General features: G+C 35.4%; 2 protein-coding genes across 3 annotated transcripts in view; both read right to left on the bottom strand.

The window, feature by feature from the left end:
* Nucleotides 1-153: 153 nt before the first annotated feature.
* LOC100249350 (rRNA-processing protein EFG1) lies at nt 154-8518 on the bottom strand. Of its 2 annotated transcripts, none has more exons than XM_002284040.5 (8): nt 8245-8518; nt 7796-7925; nt 7568-7695; nt 6643-6781; nt 1948-2062; nt 1539-1602; nt 1167-1454; nt 154-486 (listed from the first exon to the last, which is right to left on the bottom strand). In XM_002284040.5, exons 1-8 carry the CDS (start codon nt 8386-8388, stop codon nt 481-483), a joined length of 1014 nt encoding a protein of 337 aa, XP_002284076.2. In that variant the 5' UTR covers nt 8389-8518; the 3' UTR covers nt 154-480. The 2 variants fall into 2 exon arrangements, with proteins under 2 accessions (XP_002284076.2, XP_010649983.1); XM_010651681.3 differs by having other exon boundaries at nt 1167-1448.
* Nucleotides 8519-12937: 4419 nt separating this feature from the next.
* LOC100259579 (putative ion channel POLLUX-like 2) overlaps nt 12938-20879 on the bottom strand; it is a 31495-nt gene continuing 23553 nt past the window's right edge. Inside the window, exons 17-24 of the mRNA XM_002280050.4 lie at nt 15075-15167; nt 14842-14968; nt 14703-14779; nt 14309-14356; nt 14129-14198; nt 13968-14041; nt 13168-13278; nt 12938-13096 (exon numbers count right to left, since the gene is read on the bottom strand). Coding sequence (XP_002280086.2) covers nt 12995-13096; nt 13168-13278; nt 13968-14041; nt 14129-14198; nt 14309-14356; nt 14703-14779; nt 14842-14968; nt 15075-15167 — 702 coding nt within the window. The 3' untranslated portion in view covers nt 12938-12994. The remainder of the gene's footprint in view (nt 13097-13167; nt 13279-13967; nt 14042-14128; nt 14199-14308; nt 14357-14702; nt 14780-14841; nt 14969-15074; nt 15168-20879) is intronic.

Raw genomic sequence — 20879 nt, 5'->3', positions numbered from 1 at the left:
ATCAAATCCCACAAAATCTAAACCATTGATGCAATCAAAACAGTTTGTTTACGAAGAAATCACTTTTGCCGCCTCACTAGTTGGAACTTCCCATGCCCAATAATGTTCTCAAGAAAGATTTAGGAAAAATGAATAATAAATTGGAAAGGGCAATTGAGAAAACAAAAAAGAAAATTCCAAAGAACAATTTATAAGGAGCAACAGAGAGTGACGGGAACCCACAATGACCAGTGACCATAACTTCTTGGCACGATTAATAACTAAAATTAATTCTCAAACCAACTGGCCACGGTGGTGCAGGATTGCCGTCAAATTGATATTACAGTAGGCAGGATGTACACAACCCCTACTGTTTTTCCAGTAAAAATAGAGAAATGTTAAAGCAGGTTAAACCCTTGCTGCAGAATCTCACAGAAACATCTTGTCAAGAACTGGTCTATTGACTACAAAGAGGTTGCATCAGCACCACATCCACTGGATTCATGCCTGTGGGCAATCAACAAAAGGGGTGAATGAGTTAGAGCATTGCGCATAGGCTTCTTACTCAGATGTAAACAAGATGAGGATTAAATGCATTCTGTTTTGTGGTGTACATCTTGCCATGTTAAAGCAGGACTGCCACATCCACTGGAACAAACCATTCGCTAAATGAGCAGGACTGCCACTAGGACTGACCGTACTCAATACAGTATTTCCATCATCCTCATGGAAAGTAAACATGGCCAGTCCCATGATTGTTGCAAGGCCATCATAACTTATATTAATAATACAAAAGAGTTAATTTCATTCACCTTCCCTTGGTTTTAACTAAATACACCTAGTTTTTATTGATTTGAAATTTCATCAAATACTTTCTTTATTTTCAGTGAGAGGAAAAGTGAGTTAAAATAACAAATGAAAATGATAAGAGAGGTATTTGATGAAATTTCAAACTAATGGGGTCAAGTGTATTTAACCAAAACCTGAGAAGAGATTAATGAAATTATCATTATTACCAAGATAAAACCCTCTTCTATCATTACTAGATTAAATTACAAGGTAGGTAAAAGCATCATAACTTAAGAGGGGCAGTCAGAGCCCAGACAAATCCTTGAGGGGGTAATTGTCCTTTTTAACAATAGAAGTGATATTAGAAAGCCTATATTACAAACTTACAGTCATCATACCTGTTGCTTCTTCTTCTTTGGCCTTCTCTTTCTTCGGGGTTTATGAGCATCAGAGTTGGAACTTAGATTGCTACTGTGACCTGTTCTTGAACTTGAGGATTCCCTGTTTTTGAAGGAATACCCGCTCCTGCTATTTGATGTATTCCTGGACGTTGACATTTCAGCTCTCCGTATGGATGAATTTTTGCTAGATGAGGCTCCAAACCTTGATTTTGTACGAGCAGAACTTGAAAATGAATTAGCTGATGGCCGAGGAGGAGGCATTAGAGCACGAGCAGAAATCTGCTTCTAAATAAATAGGTTGTCATAGTAAGTACAGCGAATAGATCAGTATGCCTTTTTAACAAAAAGGTATCCAAATTAAACAGGAACCTGATTCCTTTCATCACTGGACATGCCAGATGCTGCTTTTCCTGAAGCACTAGAAGCCTGTTCCCTGCCAAACAATTAACAAAAATCCTAAGATGCCCCTTAAGGGATAGTCTCTAAATAATATGAAACAAGGCCATGTCTCAGAAGCTTCAATAACCCATTACTGGCACTCTGTTCATAAAAATGGAAGTGTCATCAAAATATCATGCAAAGAGATTTATGCAGAACTACACCATATAGAAAACAAGTACTACAATAATCTCGACTCCTCCATTTAACACACTATTTTTTAAGTGGGTAATAAATAAATGAGGGAACTTGGATTCCATCTGTGGAACTAAAGAAAATTAGCACTTTCAATAGAAATAAAGTCAGAAAGCTGCATCTCCCTTCCCAATGAAATGTGTACCTTGTACTTTTATCAGTCCATTCATCATCAGCATCTGCTTCATCACTAGAGCTTCCACTTAAGAAAAAATCATCCTCACTCAGATCCAAAAGCCCATCATCTTCACTCCCTGTCTCTGTTAAGGGAAGTCCAAAAAGTCCATCAGTCTAGTGAGCACAGAAAAAGTCCACCCAGCCACTAAAACTGTAGGTTTTTTCTGTTAACAATAGTTTATTGCTAAAAAAGAAAGGAGATTAGGGACAGTATACACCCAAAACGACAAAAATGACAACCCAACATTAATACTCCAGGACAGACATTTTTTTTTCTTTATCTAAATGTTATGGTTAATAAATAGTAACTTTATTTTTGGAAGAGAGCTAGTTTGTAGTTACCGGTATTGTTTATTTAATTGGTATTGCTTAAGACAGTTATAGGATGAGCTAATGGAGGTGAAAGGACATAAAAGCTGGTTTGGAGTAGAGGCAAAATCCTTTGAGACCTCAATTGACTAAGTCAAAGGCAAGGTGGTTGGAAAGATTAGAGGAGCCGAGGCTTCTCTGGATGAATCATATTTGGCGAAAAGGGATTGTCCTCATTATCGGAAGGGGTGGAGGCTTGTTTTTAGACAGGACCTGATGAACTTCAGAAAGATTTGCTTAGAGGGAAGTGGAAATTACAAGCAAGAGCTCTAGAGTAATGGCGTTGGGAGATTCCTTATGTGCTCCATGTGCTCTGTGGAGGCAAAAATGTTCTGTGTGGTGTTCCCAAAAGGAAGGGGATAGCTGGAGGGAAAGAGTTTTCTTGCTAAAGGTGAGGAGTTTTGGAGTGGCGCCTCTACCTAGACTCGCTGTGGTGCCTCAAGCTTGCAAATCCTCTATTGTGGGCAGTGGGGTTAATGGCAGTGGGGTAAAGGGCCTTTCGAGTAGGAGGATCTTATGTAAATGTGGTGAAAAAAGACCGGATGAAGTTAGGAGAAGTTGAATGGATTCAGTGTGTGGGGTTGGATTCCTTCAATAAAATGCAATCCCTTAAACATTGCCTAATGGGTAGATAGGGAGAATACTCGAATTAGGCCCCGTTTTTTGCCTTCCTTAAAGGTTTGGGATAGGTATAATTAGTTACTGAAAGGGAACTCCATTTATCCTTGTTGGAAAGACACCTCATTTTGTTTGAGTTTGAGTTTATCTCTGAAGTGGAGAGGGTTCTTCAAGAGGGGATTGAAAGTTATCAAGAAGACGAGGTGGTTGTTGGACAAGTGGGTCCCAGAAGCTGCTTGTTGTAGAGAACAAGTCCATACAGAGGAAGCTTGGGTGAGAATTGTGGGAGTTTTCTTGTGGGACACGGAATGTTTTAAGCAATTGAGAGATCTCTATGGAGGTTTTGTGACAGTGGATGAAGACACAAGTTAGCCCAACTAGCAATGGGTGATTAGAAAAGATGAAGGAAGGTGATAGGAATGTTGCAGGTGGTGGTGGGGTAATCTTAGTACGCCATTAAAAGATGATGGGAGATCTGATTGTCACTTTCTTAGGTTGTGCTGAGCAAGACTAGAACAAAGTTTGAGTTGAGGGAAGATGTGGAGGGATTGTCCTGCACTGGTGAGAGTGGGGTCTTCAATTTTGCAACAAAAAAAGGGGAAGGCAAACAAGTCACCCCAAGATAAAACCAAGGCTAACATAGGTAAGGCCTTTGCAATCCTTCTGGTGGTGGGCAGCAAGCATGGGCCCATGATTCAGAGCGAGGCATTTCGGTAGAGCTCAACCTTATCAGGAATGATGCTATAGGAGAATCAGCGGGCCATAAGGGTATTCCAAGCAAGAAAATGGATCTTGGCCACAAAAGAGGCTAATAAGATGTTAGCAAATTTAGGCCTAAGCGAGGTAAGGAGGGCCATCAAATTGAGCAGGGCTAAGAAGGGCCATTTTTTTTTTCCGTTGAGGCCCAAGGTGAAGAGTTGAGCTCTGTGGAACTGGTCATTGAAAGCCTTCAAGGAGGCTTGGGCTTGAAGGGTATGAGACTTGCTGTTTTAAGTGGGCTCCTCTCATCCTAGTGGAGTGCCCAATGCTACTAGGTCTTTTTTTTTTTTTATAACCGAGGAACCTTCCATGGCCAAGCCCCTAGGAATCTTCATGGGGACCCAAACCTCAAGGTGCTAACCACCCCACAATAACCAACACCGAGTAAATTCAGGGTATCATTAGTGACAGGATTCAAACCTAATACCATGTGTCACTTACTGGGACCACACTTCCTAGTATTCGCCTTGACTAACTAAGCCACCCTCATAGGTAAAATGGTACCAGATTAGAAATCTAATTCAGAAAGTGAACCCCTAACTCAATCACAGAAGAAAGATCACTCGAGCCCTAGCCACTGTGGAGAGAGAGCAGCTTTGGTGGCTGATTGTGTGGTGGTGGGGATTAGAGATAGCCATTGCTTTGCCCTAGGAAATCAACTCAATCAAGTCTACCCCTCATTTTCCTTTCTCTAAGTGCAAACATCTAGTGGAGGGTATGGAAGGAAGTTTGATTTGCTAGAGGGAGCCAAAAGGAATTTTGACCCTCATTAGGATGATCGAGCCTAGAAATGGGGATAAAGCCTTAAGCTCAAGGATTAAAAGGAAACCAATTTCTAGGTCTAGATTTCAGAGGGAACTTCATAAGTTGGAAGGCTCCATCAACCACGGTTATTTCAAGAAAAAGGGCAAAGAGTGGGAAGAGCAATTGGGAGCTAGTAAAGGTTTGATGATGAAGCTACAAATTCTATCTTGGAATGTTTGAAGGATCAGAGTGGGGGGAAAAGTGGTCATTCATGAGGTGTAAGGCAATCTTGGTGTTTAAAATCAATTTGGAGAAAAAAGGGTTGATCCTAGTGTGGGGAAAGAAGGAAAGAAAGGTGGCGCTACCTCGTTGGGAGCCCATTTCAAATCAACACAAATATGGGATATGGCGGCCGAAAGATTTCAGACATGACTTGCTATGTGAAAGAGACAGAACCTATCAAAAGAAGGAAGGTTATCTCTGATAAAAAGCACTCTACCTAGCTTGTCCATCCACTTAATGTCATTATTTATTATCCCTAGAAAGGTAAGGCTAAGGATGAAAAAGATCTAAAGAGACTTGTCTCTTACTTTGGGGAAAAGTTACCCTTGAGAATAAGTCACATTTAGTGAATTGATTGATAGTTTGTATTGACAAGAATGAATGGGAGTGTGGATAGTAGAAGTTTATCCACTCTCAACATGGTCCTCTTCAACAAATGTTGTTGAAAATTTGCTACTAAGAAGGAATCGTTTTGGAAGCGAGTGATTCTAGGGAGATATGAGAGTAAGAAGGGATTGGTGCTCAAAGAGGGGGGAGGGAAAGATATGGGGTTGAGGAAGGTAATTAGAAGTGGGTGGGAGTTCTTTAACAATAGAACCAATTTTAGGTGGGTAAAAAACATATGATGAAATTTTGGAAGGATATGGTATGGCCAAACACTTGGAGAGTCCTTTCCTGTATTATTTTCCACGGCCACCATCAACGATACATGGGTAGCTGAGATCTGAGAATAGGAAGGCGAGGGTGATAGTTGAAACCCCCATTTCACAAGATAGATCTATAAGTGGGAGCTAGATGGGGTGAAGGTTTTTTTTTAATAGACTACAAGCACAGACAATTTGTGGGGATGTAAAGGATAAAATGGTTTGGCTAAATTCTAAATGCCACAAATTTTCATTTAAATCTCTTTACTTCTCTTTGTGTAATGAAAGAATAGAAGCTTTTCCCTCAAGCATTGTTTGGAATTCTTGGGTTCAATTAAAGGTTAGCTTTTTTGCCTGAGAAGTTGCAAGGGAAAGGATCTTGACATTGGACAAACTCAAAAGTAGAGGATGGAAGTTGATCACATCCTATCTCACTACACAAAAGCAATCATCTTGTGGCAGCTACTTTAAGCCCTATTTGGAAAAAAGTAGGTGATGCACTCCTTAATAAGAAGTGTCCTTTTGAGTTAGAATGGATCATTTGTTGGGAAAAAGAGGAAAAAAACTTGGAAAGTTGCTTCGCTGTGCTTATTTTGGACTATATGGAAGGAGGAAAAGAGGAGTGTTTAAAAATATTGAAAAAGTATATTAGTCAACCAAACAATCCTTTATGTATAATATTTTAGAGTGGGTTAGAATGTACATATGACATTTCTCAATGTCTATGGTTGACCTCAACGACCGGCTTTAAGCACAGAGAGGGAGTTGGTTTTTTTTTTTTTCTCTCTCTCTCTTCACTTTGTCGAGTCGTTTAGTGCCTTTGTATTACCTTGTACATGCTTTTATATGCCCTTTTGTTGGGCCCTTCCTTTTTTTTTTTCTTTTTTTGATAGGTAAGAGCAATAGGTATATATATATAAAGGGGAGACGCCAAAACAGCGCCCCCAAGTATTTTGTTAGGGCCTTTTAATATTTGATCTTTGCCTATTAAAAGAAATTGAAGAGAGTTCAACGTAATCATGACCAAAAATATAGACAGAACAATGCTTAGAAGATGTACAACTTCTGTGAAGCATATTCACAAATATTAACATCTCCATAGTACGTTAATGAAGATATTGTCTCCAGCATATTGTATTTACGATGGAAGATGAAACCCATGTTGGTACCCAAAAATCAAACCAAAAATGACAATTCTTAAAGCATTGAGTGACATGGTGCTGGTAGAAATATAGCAAAGAAAATACCTTCCAAATCCTTTCCACTGGCTGCAGCAGCAATTATATTGGCTTTAATCTGCTTGCGCAATCTATTTCTCCTGTCAACTATGTCTGTATCATCACCTCCGATAAATAAGGATACATACTTCTCTGTCTTGGGAAAGAACTGTAGTTCAAATAAAAAATCAACTTTAACTTTGCAGTTTTTTTCCCACCACAATCATGTTATTCATGACCAAGCGTATAAAAGCACCAGCTTTTGAAATTCACATGTTCATCCCAACTAGACAGGAAAAACATTAGATTTGAATTCAATCTGGAATCTAATAAAAGAAGAAAAAAAAGCGGGATGCAAAAAACTGGTCACTTTTCAGAATTTTAAAAATAATTGAATAATTTAACAAATTCAACCATTTTAAAGTTATCAAATTCAGAAAGTAAAATTGGCGAAAATTTTAGTAAATTCTAAACAAATTACGGTCAGATCTATAGTAAAATGGAAAAATATTTGATATTCTACCAAGAGATAATAATTAGGATTAAGAATTGTCCAGACCAGGAAAAAAATACCCAGAAGCTTGAAAATTAAAGTCATGACAACAACACAGTTTAAATATTACAATAAAGACCATAACTCTAACTAACACACATGAGAACCAGCCAATTTTTATCCAAGTTTGATAACTGAAAATTGGCTGGCCAATTTCAATTTGAGTTTGAGTTTGGGTAGCAACTTATGCAATTATTCATGATGTTTTCATGAAAGTGCAACATATCTAATTCACTCTCCCCTGCCCTTGAGGCCTAGCTCAAGTGGTAAAGGGATGGGGAAGGTTTGTGGTGTGGGAGGTTCCAGGTTCAAGTCCCAATGAGGTCCCAATGAGTTGGCCAACATATTCCAAAAAAATTTAACACAAAAAAAAAAAAAAAAAATGCAGAATATATAGCTCACCCTAACATATTCCAGATCTTCTTTCAATTTGGACAGCTGCTCAGCAACTTCTGCCTCTTGGGCCTGACCAGAGGCAGCGCGCTGCTGTTTCTCCAAACGCCTTATTCTCCTTTCTATCTTTCTTCTCTCTGATCAAGAAAATGTTAACACAATACTCATACCAAAACATATGAAACTCGAACTGAACAACCACATCTGAACCGATTGCACAAAAAAAGAGAACCATACCAAAAAACTTTATCTTTCTATCCCGCAGGAATATTTTACGCTCCACAGCCAAACGAGTATGAATTTCCTGCTGTTTCTTAAGTCCTTCTAACTTCTTTTCTTGGGCTTCTCTCATTTCAGGCGGAAGATTCTTCAAAAAAGAAAGACACACAAACACGCACACATTACATTAAGAAAATACAAAATTTTCACAACATTCTACCAAACAGAAAAATCATTATGAAGTCGACTAACGGAATAGAAAATCACATACAGGCATTAACTTGATAGACAGAAAAGAGAAGAAGGGAACATCTTCCATAAACTCAAATTGTTGTACCAAGCTAAGTTGAGATGGAGTTCAACCTCATCAAATAACGAAAATTAATATAATTTTTCCCCGCCACTAAACAAAAACAAAAAGACGACAAAGGGAAAGAAAATACAAGAAGCAAGAGAGTGGAGCGTACCTTACGGAGGATGCGTTCTGTGGAGCGTATCTGGTTCTTGAGAGACACTGATTTGGGTTTCTTCTCCACAGCCAATCCCTTCGATCGTCGACTCTCGGGCTTGCGTTCGGCGACCCTGCGCTTCCCGTAGCCACCGTGCGCCATTTTCCTGATCTGAGCTTGCAGGAAACTGGGTCTTCCTTTTGCCCTAATTAGGGCTCTTGCTCTGGAACTCCCGCACCGATGCTTCGAATGACAATGACGGTCTTGGTTTCTCTAGAGTTCCTTTCCGCCTTTCCTGAAATAGAAATAAAAAATTAAAAAAAATTAAAAATTAAAAATTAAAAATTTTAAAAAAAATGAAAAAGGTCGGTCAAGCCTGCTGAGTACTCGTTAAATTATTTTAAACCTAAAAATTGTTTTTTTTGTAAATGAGATATTTGTCAAATTATAAAAAACATTTTTAAAAATATAAAAAATTATTTATAACATTAAAAAATCACTTACAACGTTTTTTTAAAGAAATATTTGATAGATGGTGATTTTAAAATATTTTTATTAAAAATATTTTGAGTAAAAATATTATTTACTTATAAATTATTTCAATGAAATAAATATGGATAAAATATTTTCAATTTAAAATATTTTTCGAAACTTGATTTGTGTAGGTGGGCTCCATTCATTCTATTTTGGGTTAGAATTGGCTTTATTTTGGTTCCTTCAAATTTGACTAGTCAAAAAATGAGTGGACACATTTCCTATTTTTTATTTTTAAAATGAAAAGTAGAATTTTAATAAATTTATTTAGCATTGGGTTTATACCTTTTCTACTTTTTGTTTTTAAAATAAAAAACTTTTATATAAAAATATAATATTATATATATATATATATATTTGTCGTATATTTTTAAAAATCACTTCCAAATTTTAAAATTTAAGATAATAATAAAAATTATACTTAAATTTCTTTTAAATTAATACTTTTTAATTGTAAATCTCTAAAAGTTTTTCATCTTGTATAAAACTCAATTCTATTTTTTAATTTTAAAATAAAAAACATATACTAAAGTCCACCAATTTATTAAATAATTAAATTTTGCATAATATTTAAAATATGTTTGACAGTAATTCTATTTGAAATATTTTTAGTAGAATTGTTTTCTTTAAAAAAATTACTTATTAAGTGTTTCTCTAAAAAAAAATATTATAAGTGAATAAATGATTTTTTAACACTATCAATTATTTTTAAAAATATTTACTATTTTTTCTCAAATATCTAATATATATATATATATATAATATCCTTATTTTAAATGCATAATATGTTAAGGTTGTATAAGCCAATGTTTATTTTTAAAAAATTAGGAATGGTCAAATTCTATTTTTATTGATTTTTTTTTAAAAAAAAAACAGAGTCCAATCTTTATTTTGCCCTTTGATTCTTCCTTTTCTAGTTGATAATTGGAAACTTAAAGAAGTTTGATCTCAAATGCTCAAGTTTAATTTGCGCTTTTACTTTTGACTTAGTGCTTTGTACCAAATTTAAATTTATAAAAGATGTTAATGATTGTATTTTATTCATGACAAATGAGTCAAATCATCACCTTTAGTTTAGATTTGTGTTAGTGCCACATTTGAGAACTAACACATTATGTTTTTAGTAAAAAGACGTAGAATAGAAAAAACGTGAGCTATTTAGCAAAATCCTATTATGTGAGATGGAATAGAGGTATCAATATGTTTTTTAGGAACCTTGGTAGCTACTAAATTATGCCAAAAAAGAGAAAATATAGGAAAAATCACAAAGGCATGGACAATCGATTTACGAATCAAGCTAAATTGATTTAAAGGATAGAAGTTTCAGCATAAGATAGTGTTTAAAATTAGTTTTCCAAATTGAAATCAATTTAAAAACAACAAATTGAGGAGAAGTCAAAGCATCATGTCAAAACTTCAATCAAGGTAGATCTCAAAACCAATTTGCGAGTTTCAAGTTGAATGAGAAATTAGTTTCACATTGGAGATGTAGCATAAAGGTGGAAGAGCAAAATAAATATAGTGATGTTGGATTGGTTTAAAATCTAATCTACTATTAGCTTGTAGGAATCATAATAAAAGAGAATTAATTTAGGGTTTAGATTCGAATTGGTCTCCAAACTTAATTAAATCTTGAATAGACCTTATATCTTAAAACATAAATCCTCATATTGTTCTCTATGATGTCTTGAGTCCAAAGCTATATTATGAAAACTACATAACTTTAGTTCTAGATTGATTTAATTCTATTATCATCTTTAAATTAAGATTTGATCTCTTAATGTGAAGATATTTGAGTTAGGTTTAACGGTAATTCTAGGATTGTTCTAAATAGTACACAAACAATCAATTTTGTTGCTCTCTTATGACAACATCCAAATCTTACATGTTGTAGATATCTCTCTATAGTTTTTTCTTTACTAAGATTTCTATGAGCATAAAGATTTTTATGTTTAAAATAGAGAGCAACCACAATCACTTGGGTTTTATTTTGATTTGGATCTTGGCATGATTTAGATCTTGGTAACATGAACCTTAATGTGACTTTGACCTTGGATTAACTTAGGCCTTCAAATGACTTGGACCTTGGCATGACTTGAGATTTGGACTAACTTGAGATTTGGCTAAACTTGGGGTATTGGCTTGTCTTGAACAATGTTAACTCGAGGCTTGAGTAGCTTGATCATGGATAAAAAAGATATTGTGTAAATTATAATCTTAAAACTGGAAATTCAAGGCTTTGAAGATCTTGATAAACTCGAAGACTCTTTAAACAAATTGAAGATTTGTTGAAGTCTCTTTTCGAAATTTTGAAGCAGTCTTGTATGTTTCTTGAATAGCTCTCCTTAAATTCTTATCTTTTGAATTGTCTTCTAATTTCTCTCAAGAACTTTGGATGAGTCTTATTTATAGGGATCGGAAACCCATAGTGGAGCATTACATCGAACATAATTAATATTTCGATCATTGTGATGCATTTTGTCTTTTGTTTGAGCTGATATGTCATTAATATAAGCCTCTTGCCAAGTATGTTAGAGAATAATTGGGACACTAGTCTTTGGTAGATAGCCCGATCATTTTTCAATATGAAAGACTTGAGCAAATAAAAATAAATGTCCTTTGTAGTGATGAATGTGATCTTCTTGATGCCTCCAAGTGCCATATTTATTTGATTGTACCTAAAATATGCATCCATAAAGGATAATCTCCTTCATTTAAATCTATATAATCCACACAAACCCGGCCCCCATTTTTCATTCTTCTTTAGGACTATTATGGTGTTAGCTAACCATGCGAGGTATTGACTTCCTTGACATTGTTTAACTAAGGATAAATTTTGTGATTATCTTGAGTTGGTGTACAACAACACAAGGGTGAATCCTAGTCATATCTGAAACACTCAGATGATTATTCGGAAGATTATGGAACCAGACAAGAGTGGTCCTTGAAAGCTAAATGGAAAAGTCTAGCTCATCAATGCATTCCCCTTTACCAGGGACATCAACTGGTAAAAATGCATAAGGTGATCTGTCGGGCCTTCAAGGTCGTCAAAGACTTGGAATTTAGGAAAGATGAAGTTCGAGGAACTTCTGCTTCAGTATTTGCATTGAGAACGAACTTGAGGTTAGCCTGTAAGCTATCTTTGACACTATTTGTAAAGTAGCTTTTCCCTTTAAAGAATCCACTCAGAGCCTTCAGTTCAGGCAATTGCAGCTCAAGTGAAGCCCTTTCCTCAAGAGTGGGTGTCGATTCAGCTTGCAGGGATCTTTTAGCCATCGAGGGTGCACTCACTCAAATTGTCAGTGGAATGGGAGTGAACCATGTGTAGTCGCAATCTTAAATCCTCGTTGTCTTTTAGCAAGCCTTCATTTTGTTGCATAAGACGTCACAGAGGCTGGTCATAGTGCAATGTTTGCTGCTCCTAACAATCGGCGTCGGGATTTGGTGAGGATCCTGCTCCGAGAAACTCCCCACCATAAGGTCTCTCCAATCTATGAAATATCAGCTTTGAAGGGAACGTTTCCTGCTATAAATCTACAGACTATACTGGGTTTATGTATAGAGTATAGACGATGAAATTCCACAAGTTCTTGACACACCATAACTAATATCCAATTGTTAGGATGTGGAGGAGTATGAGATACAGTTATAGTTAGTGGCATTTCTTAGGGCACGTGAGCTTTGCGGACAAGCCATCCGGACTCACTCTTCTCAGAGTATTAGTCCGTTAACCCTTACTGGAATGATATTCCCATAATTCCGCACGTAAGGGGCCGACTCCTCTTCCAAAGAGAGTAAACAATTACATGACAATTTCGAATCTATTTGGACTTTAATACAGAAAACAAATCCCACCTAACTCACAGGAACCCATTTTGAAATCATTTTGATCCACCTGCTCTCAAAAATTATATCGTCTTGCACCATTATTTTTTATTTTTTTGAAGACAGGAAAATGTCTCAATTTTTAACCATTTGGAGCTACTTTTGGCAGCCGTGTGTTCATCAGGTGATTGGCTTACAATTTTGCATGTTAGGTTCTGTTTTCTCCTATAATATAAGTTTAGTGTCAATCAATTGAATCAACTAGTGATTTATTTATTTATTTATTTTTCAGATTTTAGTTATGGGGATTTGTTAGGATGTTTCCACTTGAAATTTAATGAAAAACAGCCCAAAAAAAAAAAATCCCAAATTAAAAAGGAAATAATGAACAAGGACTGAAGTGTACATTTTACATTACAATGGGTTGTGCTCCTTCAAGCTCAGATATTACAATAAGTGAGTCTGTCATTTCAAGAGAAAGGGGTTCCGACTTGGGAATTGGGTTAATAACCTGTAACCAATAAGGTTTGAATAAGCTTAACAGTGCCATTTCAATTCAAGTGTGAAATCAAAGCAGTTTACCTTCTTATTGTTTTTCACATAGCCAATGGCAACTTCTTGCCGCAAATGTGCCCTTTCAGCAAGCTCAGAAAATGATGGGTTCTCGCCTGGTTTCATGTAGAGACGAATATCCTGTCAAAGGAAACAAGGTAAAGAAAGCAGTCACAGTCGGTACATGGTTTGGTTATCAAGTAGAACCAGTCAAGGGACACCAACATAGCTAGATATATATATACACACACACATAAAGGAAAGGTTGATAGTCGTGCACATGTTTTAGGACAATGTTAGATATAATACTCATGTGTGGTGACTGAATGAATGGTCAGTGATCAGGCACAAAATAAGTCCCAAGGGCCATTGGTTTAAGAATAGGAAAAAGGATAAATGATTGGTGAACCATAGCCATGTAATCTATTTGGGTGTCTCCAACATCTGACCGAAGCATTTTAAGCCATCGCCTAGACATGTTTTATACAGTTTGGCGATTTGTTCAGGGTCATCTCTTCAGAGATTTTGTCTGTTTAGCCAGCACAGGATGTCAAATTGTGGTACAAAGGGGTGATGCAGCCACTTGATTGATTGAGTTAAACAGACTAATACCTTGCTTTTCAACAAAATAAAGGCATTTCCCAATAATGACTTGCTGTAATCACAACCACACAAAATAGGCAACAAGCCAGAGTGGTAATCCACTAAACTTGCAATGATGTCTTTCATTCTCATTCTTAACTAATTTTCATTTTACTTATTTATAAGAGATTCCGAGTATTTACACCAGAAAATTTTAAACTCAAGCAGTTACAGGAGGAGCCATGTACCTTCACATATATCTCATCTCCCTCTGCATTAAGAATATCTTTCCAGACCTCATTCAGCTCGCTATTCTCTGCCACTGTCATGCACAAAGATGATTTGCTCTTCAAAATAAATCCCTCAATGATATAAAAACCATAACAGCAAGGAGAGACAAATTCAAAACCTTGAGCTGTTACAAGACCCATCACTTCCTCTGCTGCAATATAAGTGAGAGATGGCCTGATTCTTGTAATCTGTAGGGTTCCAAGTGGGCAAAAAATACCATTAAGTTGGAAAACAAAAGACAAAATCACAAATGTTCAGACAAGGAAACACAGAGAGAGAGAGCAAAAGGAAAGATTACTTGTTTGCCCAATTTTGAGTCAACAATTTCAGCAACCAGATTTTGCACCTGAAATGCACTCATCGTATTTCTTCAGTTCTCACATAAAAGAAATAGATATCCGTCCTTACCACTAAAAAAATATTACATGAAGAACTAGATGCACCTTTTTCACAGCCCCTCATAAAATGCTAAGGTTACAGTTCTAGGTGATAGTAAATCTCATCAATCTTCTTTTTCCTATTTCTTTCATTTTCATTACAAGATTAATCTGATCATTATTCTAGGAATAAAATGGCAAAACCTGACTCAAATCACTTAAGAAGGATCACCTATAAGTATTACTCAAAAAAGCCAAAGATTTATAGATATAACTATGAGTAGAGGTTCAAATTAAACCTGAAAACATGCTCACCTTCACTCCAAGTTTGTTGCAAATATTTTCAGCAAGAAGCAGAGAATATGCAGAATGTTTGTCCGCCCTGGACGGATCTGAAGAGAGAATAGTTAATGGGAGTCTTATCTTCAGCCAACCAAAATATCAATATAATTACCTCCAAGAAGACATTCCCTATCAGATATCACAACGATTGATAAGGGAACGCTTTCGCCTTTCTTGAAAGAGCTTCTAATATTTAATATGGTCTCCCTCAATGTATCGTAGTTCATGGGGTTTCCAACCTGCATGGTTGCACCATATGAAAGGAAAATCGAGGATGAATGTAGACTTCCATGAGAAAAAACAGAAAGGGCGACAATCTAACTTCTAAAGAATGAGCAACTGTACCCTATGGGAGACTTGTATGTTTTTAACTTTGCCATGACCAGCAAAGTTACTTGCCCTGTTTCTGTCATCTAATGGCACATCTGACAATATTTCCTGCATATAAATATGTAAAACAAAATGTCAAAGCTTTGTAAACTAAAAACTATGTATATACAATCTAAGCTCCATCTAATTTCAATAGACAAATAATGATGTTATTTCATTGAGGGTCTCAAAAGTGGCATTCAGATCAACATTATTGGTATGTAGTAATCAGATGGAGGTTCATTCAGAAGCATTATAATATCAGTTACAGAGCCTCCAGTTGCTGGAAAAAACTGCTCTGTAGATGAAAGACCAAAGCATGAAACAGCAAAGCATCCTAGGTTTATCCTTGAAGTTTTCAAATATATGACATCAAACAAGCAGTTTCAGAGTTCACAATGAGAGGGGAATATTGATTTCCAAGTTTCTGGTGACCACCTGAAATGGCTAAACCACAATGGTGAAACCTATAATGTAAACTGGCTGTAATGGTCAATGAGAAGATGCTCAAGACACGCTTTCCCAGACTCAGAAGATCTAACAAAGAGATTCATACGCATAAAAATAGATCTTAAATAAGTGATGGTATCTGTTTAGAGGAAGACTGAAGTTGATAAAGAGCACACAATCAAGTTTATTAAGCACATGCCTACGATCATAGCTTTGGCTAGTGTTGAAGATCAGAAATATGCTTCCATCAGGCTTGTTTTACAGCCTAAACGGAAACAGATAAGATCATTGATTGATTTCTTAATCAATCAATTGATTGATCTTTTCCTTCATTAGAATCAATCAATTTATTTTTATAAATTGATTTGATTTCCTAGTGCATTATATAAATGTTACTAAGATTTTTCTTTCTTTTTTGTATAGCTAGAATTTAGCCTTGACTGTCGGATTTTTTTTTTTTAAATACCATGTAATTCTTTTGAATTAATAAAAGAGAGAAAAAGTTATTTTTTCAATTTGCCTCATGGTATCAGAGCCATCTTTAGGGTTCTGGGGCTGCTGTTTTTCTCTAGTTGTTGCCCTCCATTACCATCCTTTTCCAGCATTCATTGTTGAAAGTTTTTCAACTTCCTATTCAGTCCAAGATGTTTGTTACATCAAAGAAATCAGAAAGCTCTATTGTAACCCCACCAATTCGAACTGAAAATCGTACTTTACAAATCACCACTCATACATGCAACAGCCAAAATTTTCCCCGTTGGTCACAGTTAGTCAAACTTTTTATCAAAGGCAGAGGGGATAAGACAACCAATAACAACAATCAGGGCCCTCGCTGCTGATAAAAAAAGAAGTCAGAATGCAACACATGCAGCCCTCTTGAATGTTGAATCAGCAACCTTCACTAAGGAACAACTAGAGCAGTTCTATAGGTTTATGAGTAAAAACAATCTCTTCCAATTTTTCCTCTTCAGCAAATTTGGCCCAAACAAGTGATTTCCTTGCTGTGATCCATTTTAAAAGCACAAAAGCATACCTCTAGAGTATAGATTCGGAGGCATTCGAGTCATTAAGAAGTTAAAAATTGTTATCGGTTCAGTTCTTCCCTTGTTGGAAAGGGCGCGATTTTTCTTTCAAAAACCTAAACATTAAATCCAGTTCTAAATGTTCCTAAATTATCATGCAACCTGATTTCCATTAGTAAACTTACTCGTAATCTAAATTGCGTGACTAAATTTCTCTCAAATGAGTGTGAATTTCAGGAGTTGTGTACAGGGAAGACAATTAGCAATGTCAGAGAGGTCGCCAGTCTCTATATCCTTGATGAGGAACCTAAGGATAGAGGAGACCCATCTCAAGCTCCTCTATGTGAAAACTCTAAAAAATGTGATAAAGAAATATAATTGTGGCATCTTAGATTAAGGCACCCTACTTTTCCTTATCTAAAGAGGTTATTTCCTTCTTTGTTTAAAAATAAAAATGTGCCTAAATTCCAATGTGAGACATGTGAACTTTCCAAATATCATCATACCTATATCCGGTTTAAGATTATACTAAACCAAGTCCTTTTTCCCTTATTCATAGTGATGTATGGGGTCTTTCTTGTGTGAATACAATTTCTGGTGCTAAATGGTTTATTATATTCACTAATGACCATACCCATGAATCTTGGACATATCTTTTGCAAGAAAAATCAGAGGCATAAAATCTATTTCAAAATTTTCATCAATGATTGATTGGAACTCAAATATGTGTTCAAATGTCACTTAAAAATTATGAATTTTGCAACATAAGACACTCTAATCATCCTACTTGACTCAAATCAATGCAAAGACCCTAGCCATGAGTATAATTTTTATTTTGAGATTTATGTTTAAGGGATGGAAAGAATGCAAGTCGAAAAAATTGTTTTAGACTTTAAAAGAACAAAAAGAAGTTAAATGAGAAATTGAGAGAGTCAAGACTCATGGAACATAAGGAAAGGCAAGATGAGGATTTCATGAGCTTGAGAGATGAGGAATGACCATTATGAAGTAAGAAAGAAGGCACCCAATCATAGGAAAAGAGGCATGAAGCAAAATTTAACCAATTCACATGGCAAATTGGAACTTGTAATCCGGTAGCAACATATACTCTAACTTTAAGGCAAAATCTGGAACACTTCCTAAAGTCATTTTAGGGCAAACTATATATCATTCTAAAGGTTAGGAAGTCAGGAGTCCAATGCTTCAAACGGTGTGTAAATCGGAGATAAAACATGGAAGTTATGCGCATTTGAAGTGAACCAGGCAGAGAAGAATGATGAGTTCGAAATTAATAACTAGAATTTGAAATGGTTTTTGGGCATTTAAAACTCAAAGAAATGCAAGGATACTTTTGGCAGAGGCTGAATTCGAATCCCCCTACCTATTTCAAATGACAGACACGTATTTTGAACCCGAAAACATGGCGTAACAGCATAGGTAGTGGGTGAGTTTGAAATTCATTGTGAATTTCGAACTTACCTACTAGATTTCGAAATTTCGAATTCAACTATTTCTCGCACTTATGAGTTTGAAATTAATTTCAAACTCACTCCAATTTCAAATTCAGTCACTGGTGATCGAGTTTTGAGCTCCAAAACACGTCTAAATGACTTTCAAATGTCTCCATTCAATTTAAAGTACATGATACTCATTTAAAACTTGTAACATTTTGAATCTTTTAGGTTGTTTATGACTTTCTTTTAAATAAGTGGCCAATGGAAGTGTGTCACATGTTAGGTTATTGAACTTACTATATAAACTCTCTTAGTTCTAGGTTTTGGGAGTAATTTTTTTAAGTTTTGATGTTTGTGGGGGAAAAAGACAACGGATTTGGTTTATTTTATTTTATTTTTACTTAATGCATTGTTTTTAGTTTCTTTTGATAATATATGGATTTTTATTCTATTATGGATTGTGAATGTTCCATCACCCCCATGAGAGGCTAAAAAACCAATTTAGAGCTTGAAACATGAGAACTTAAGGGTTAGAAACTTAAAGGAACAATGGGTAAATAATTATAATAATAAGATTAATCAAAGGTTAGGTTATAATTTATGAGTATTTAGACTTATCATTGTGAGTTGTATTAAAGAATGATATGGTAGATTATAACCCAATACTAGTGATTGTTGGTGACTCTTGATCATTAGTTATCATGGTATTTCTATTGTTATCTGTCTCTAGACAAAACTACAAAGAGTAGGAAAAGTTAAAAAAGCCAAACCTTGAACTGGTAATAAATCTCATTCACTTGATGGTTTTAGGAATCTATTTTAAAAATGAAAAAAAATAAAATTTGGATGCAACATTGAGTTATAGAGCTCAGATTGATCGCGAGCAAGCAAGGATTCCAAAGCCCTAAATCACTCTACTTAAGCAACCCTTATTTTCTCTGGTTTCTATACCTAAAGTTAGATTGCAGAAAGCCCTAAACTCAAATCATTTGAATGAAAATCAATATTTGCATTGCTATTAATTTAGTTTTCTTTATGTAATGTCATTTCATAAAAATCTATTTACATATTGTTTTTCTTTTTAGGACCTAAGTAAAAGCAACTCATTTAACCTAGTATTGACAATTTCCATAAGTCAATCTCTGAGGATGATACCCAAAATACTACAAAAGTCACAGTAACTCTTTCTTTGGTTTTTCTTTACTAGAGTTACTATGTAAATAAGTAAATTAGTACAATAGAGAAAATTGGTCAATAATCCAAACACAATTCCAAACAAAGATTTATGTCTTAAGAACAAATAATGGGGAAAAAAAATACTTTTCAAGTATTTTGAGAACTTATCTAGAAAAAAAATGCAATTACTCATCAATCTTTCTATGTGGATACACCCCAAACAAATAAGGCTTCCAAAGTGAAAAACAAACATTTATTAGAAATGGCCCAAGCCTTGATGTTTCAAATAGGAGTTCCTAATCAATTTTAGGGGGAAGTCGTTCTAACAACTTCATATCTAATTAATAGGATACTAACCCGTGTTCTTAACTTTGACACTCCTATAGATAACCTCAAACGATCTATTCAACTTCTAATCATATATTTTCTTCTCCACCATTACGTTTGTCCATGTCTATACCCAAAATAGAAGTTAAATCCTCAATCCATCAAATGCATGTTCCTTAGGCATTCAGCAACATAAAAGGGTTATAAATGCTTTCATTCCCTATCCCATAGTTTTTCATCTCCATGGATGTCACGTTCTTTGGGAGCAAGTTGTGCTTTACCCAAACTTCTCCTTTTAGGGCGCAAGGAAGGGTTGAGTGTGAGAGAGAAAAAGATCAGTTTTGAGATGTCTGACATATCTATTGCTCCATTCGTCACTTATGAAACTCTTCAAATTGAACTTAAGGGAGAGTTTCATGAAGGGAAAATTATAGAACAAGAACCTTTGGGTAACCATAGAGATCATGGCCAAGAAAAGGAGCTATAGGTTTACTCTAAGAGGAATAAAGAAGTTGAGAACCTCTCTCTCTAACTATCATCTCAATAAAAAATGGTGGAATTGAAAAATCCAAGTGACTTTAATTATTCTGAGCATATTCAAGAAACCATGTCAGATCTTGATTTGCCTATAGCCATTTGAAAGGGTGTAAGGTCATGTACTCAACATCCTATTTCCAACTTTGTTTCTTATAGTAAACTCAAATCTATTCTTTAACTAAACTCAAATCTATTCTTTAAAGCCTTCACTCCTAAATTTTCGTATGAATTTTCATATGCGGATACTCCTAAGACTATACAAGAAACTTTAGAAGATCCAAGGTGAAAAGAGGCAGTTTAAAAAGAAATGCATACTTTACACAAAAATAAAGGGGGCTTGTGGAACTATCACCCAGAAACAAAACAATGGGTTGCAAATGGGAATTCACAGTGAAATTTAAATTCAATGGAATTGTTGATAGATACAAGGTTCAACTTGTTGCCAAGGGCTTCACCAAACATGTGGTATTGATTACCAAGAGACACTTGCACTGGTTGCTAAGATGAATATAGTAAGGGTCTTACTATCTTTGGCTTCTAATCTTGAATGACCACTACATCAACTATACGTAAAAAAATGTTTTCTTACATGGAGAATTGGAAGAGGAAATATTTATGGACTCACCACAAGGATTTGAAACCAAATTTGGAGGAAAAATGGGTAAATTGAAGAAATCCCTTTATGGCTTGAAACAATCACCAATGGCTTCGTTTAAAAGATTTACAATATCCATTCGAAAGATGGAATAACTTTAAAATCAGACCGACAACGCAATGTTCCATAGGAATACTGAAGGAAGAATGATCACAATTCT

The sequence above is a fragment of the Vitis vinifera genome, chromosome 5 (assembly GCF_030704535.1).
Source record: "Vitis vinifera cultivar Pinot Noir 40024 chromosome 5, ASM3070453v1".
Taxonomy (NCBI): Eukaryota; Viridiplantae; Streptophyta; class Magnoliopsida; order Vitales; family Vitaceae; genus Vitis; species Vitis vinifera.
This window is presented reverse-complemented; position numbering and strand designations above follow the sequence as displayed.

Coding starts and splice junctions, on each gene's coding strand:
- LOC100249350 (XM_002284040.5), bottom strand. CDS start 8,388: ATGGCGCACGGTGGCTACGGGAAGCGCAGGGTCGCCGAACGCAAGCCC. Junction 7,926..8,244: donor CAGAACGCATCCTCCGTAAG/GTACGCTCCACT, acceptor TCTTTTTTGAAG/AATCTTCCGCCTGAAATGAG. Junction 7,696..7,795: donor TAGAAAGATAAAGTTTTTTG/GTATGGTTCTCT, acceptor TTTCTTGATCAG/AGAGAAGAAAGATAGAAAGG.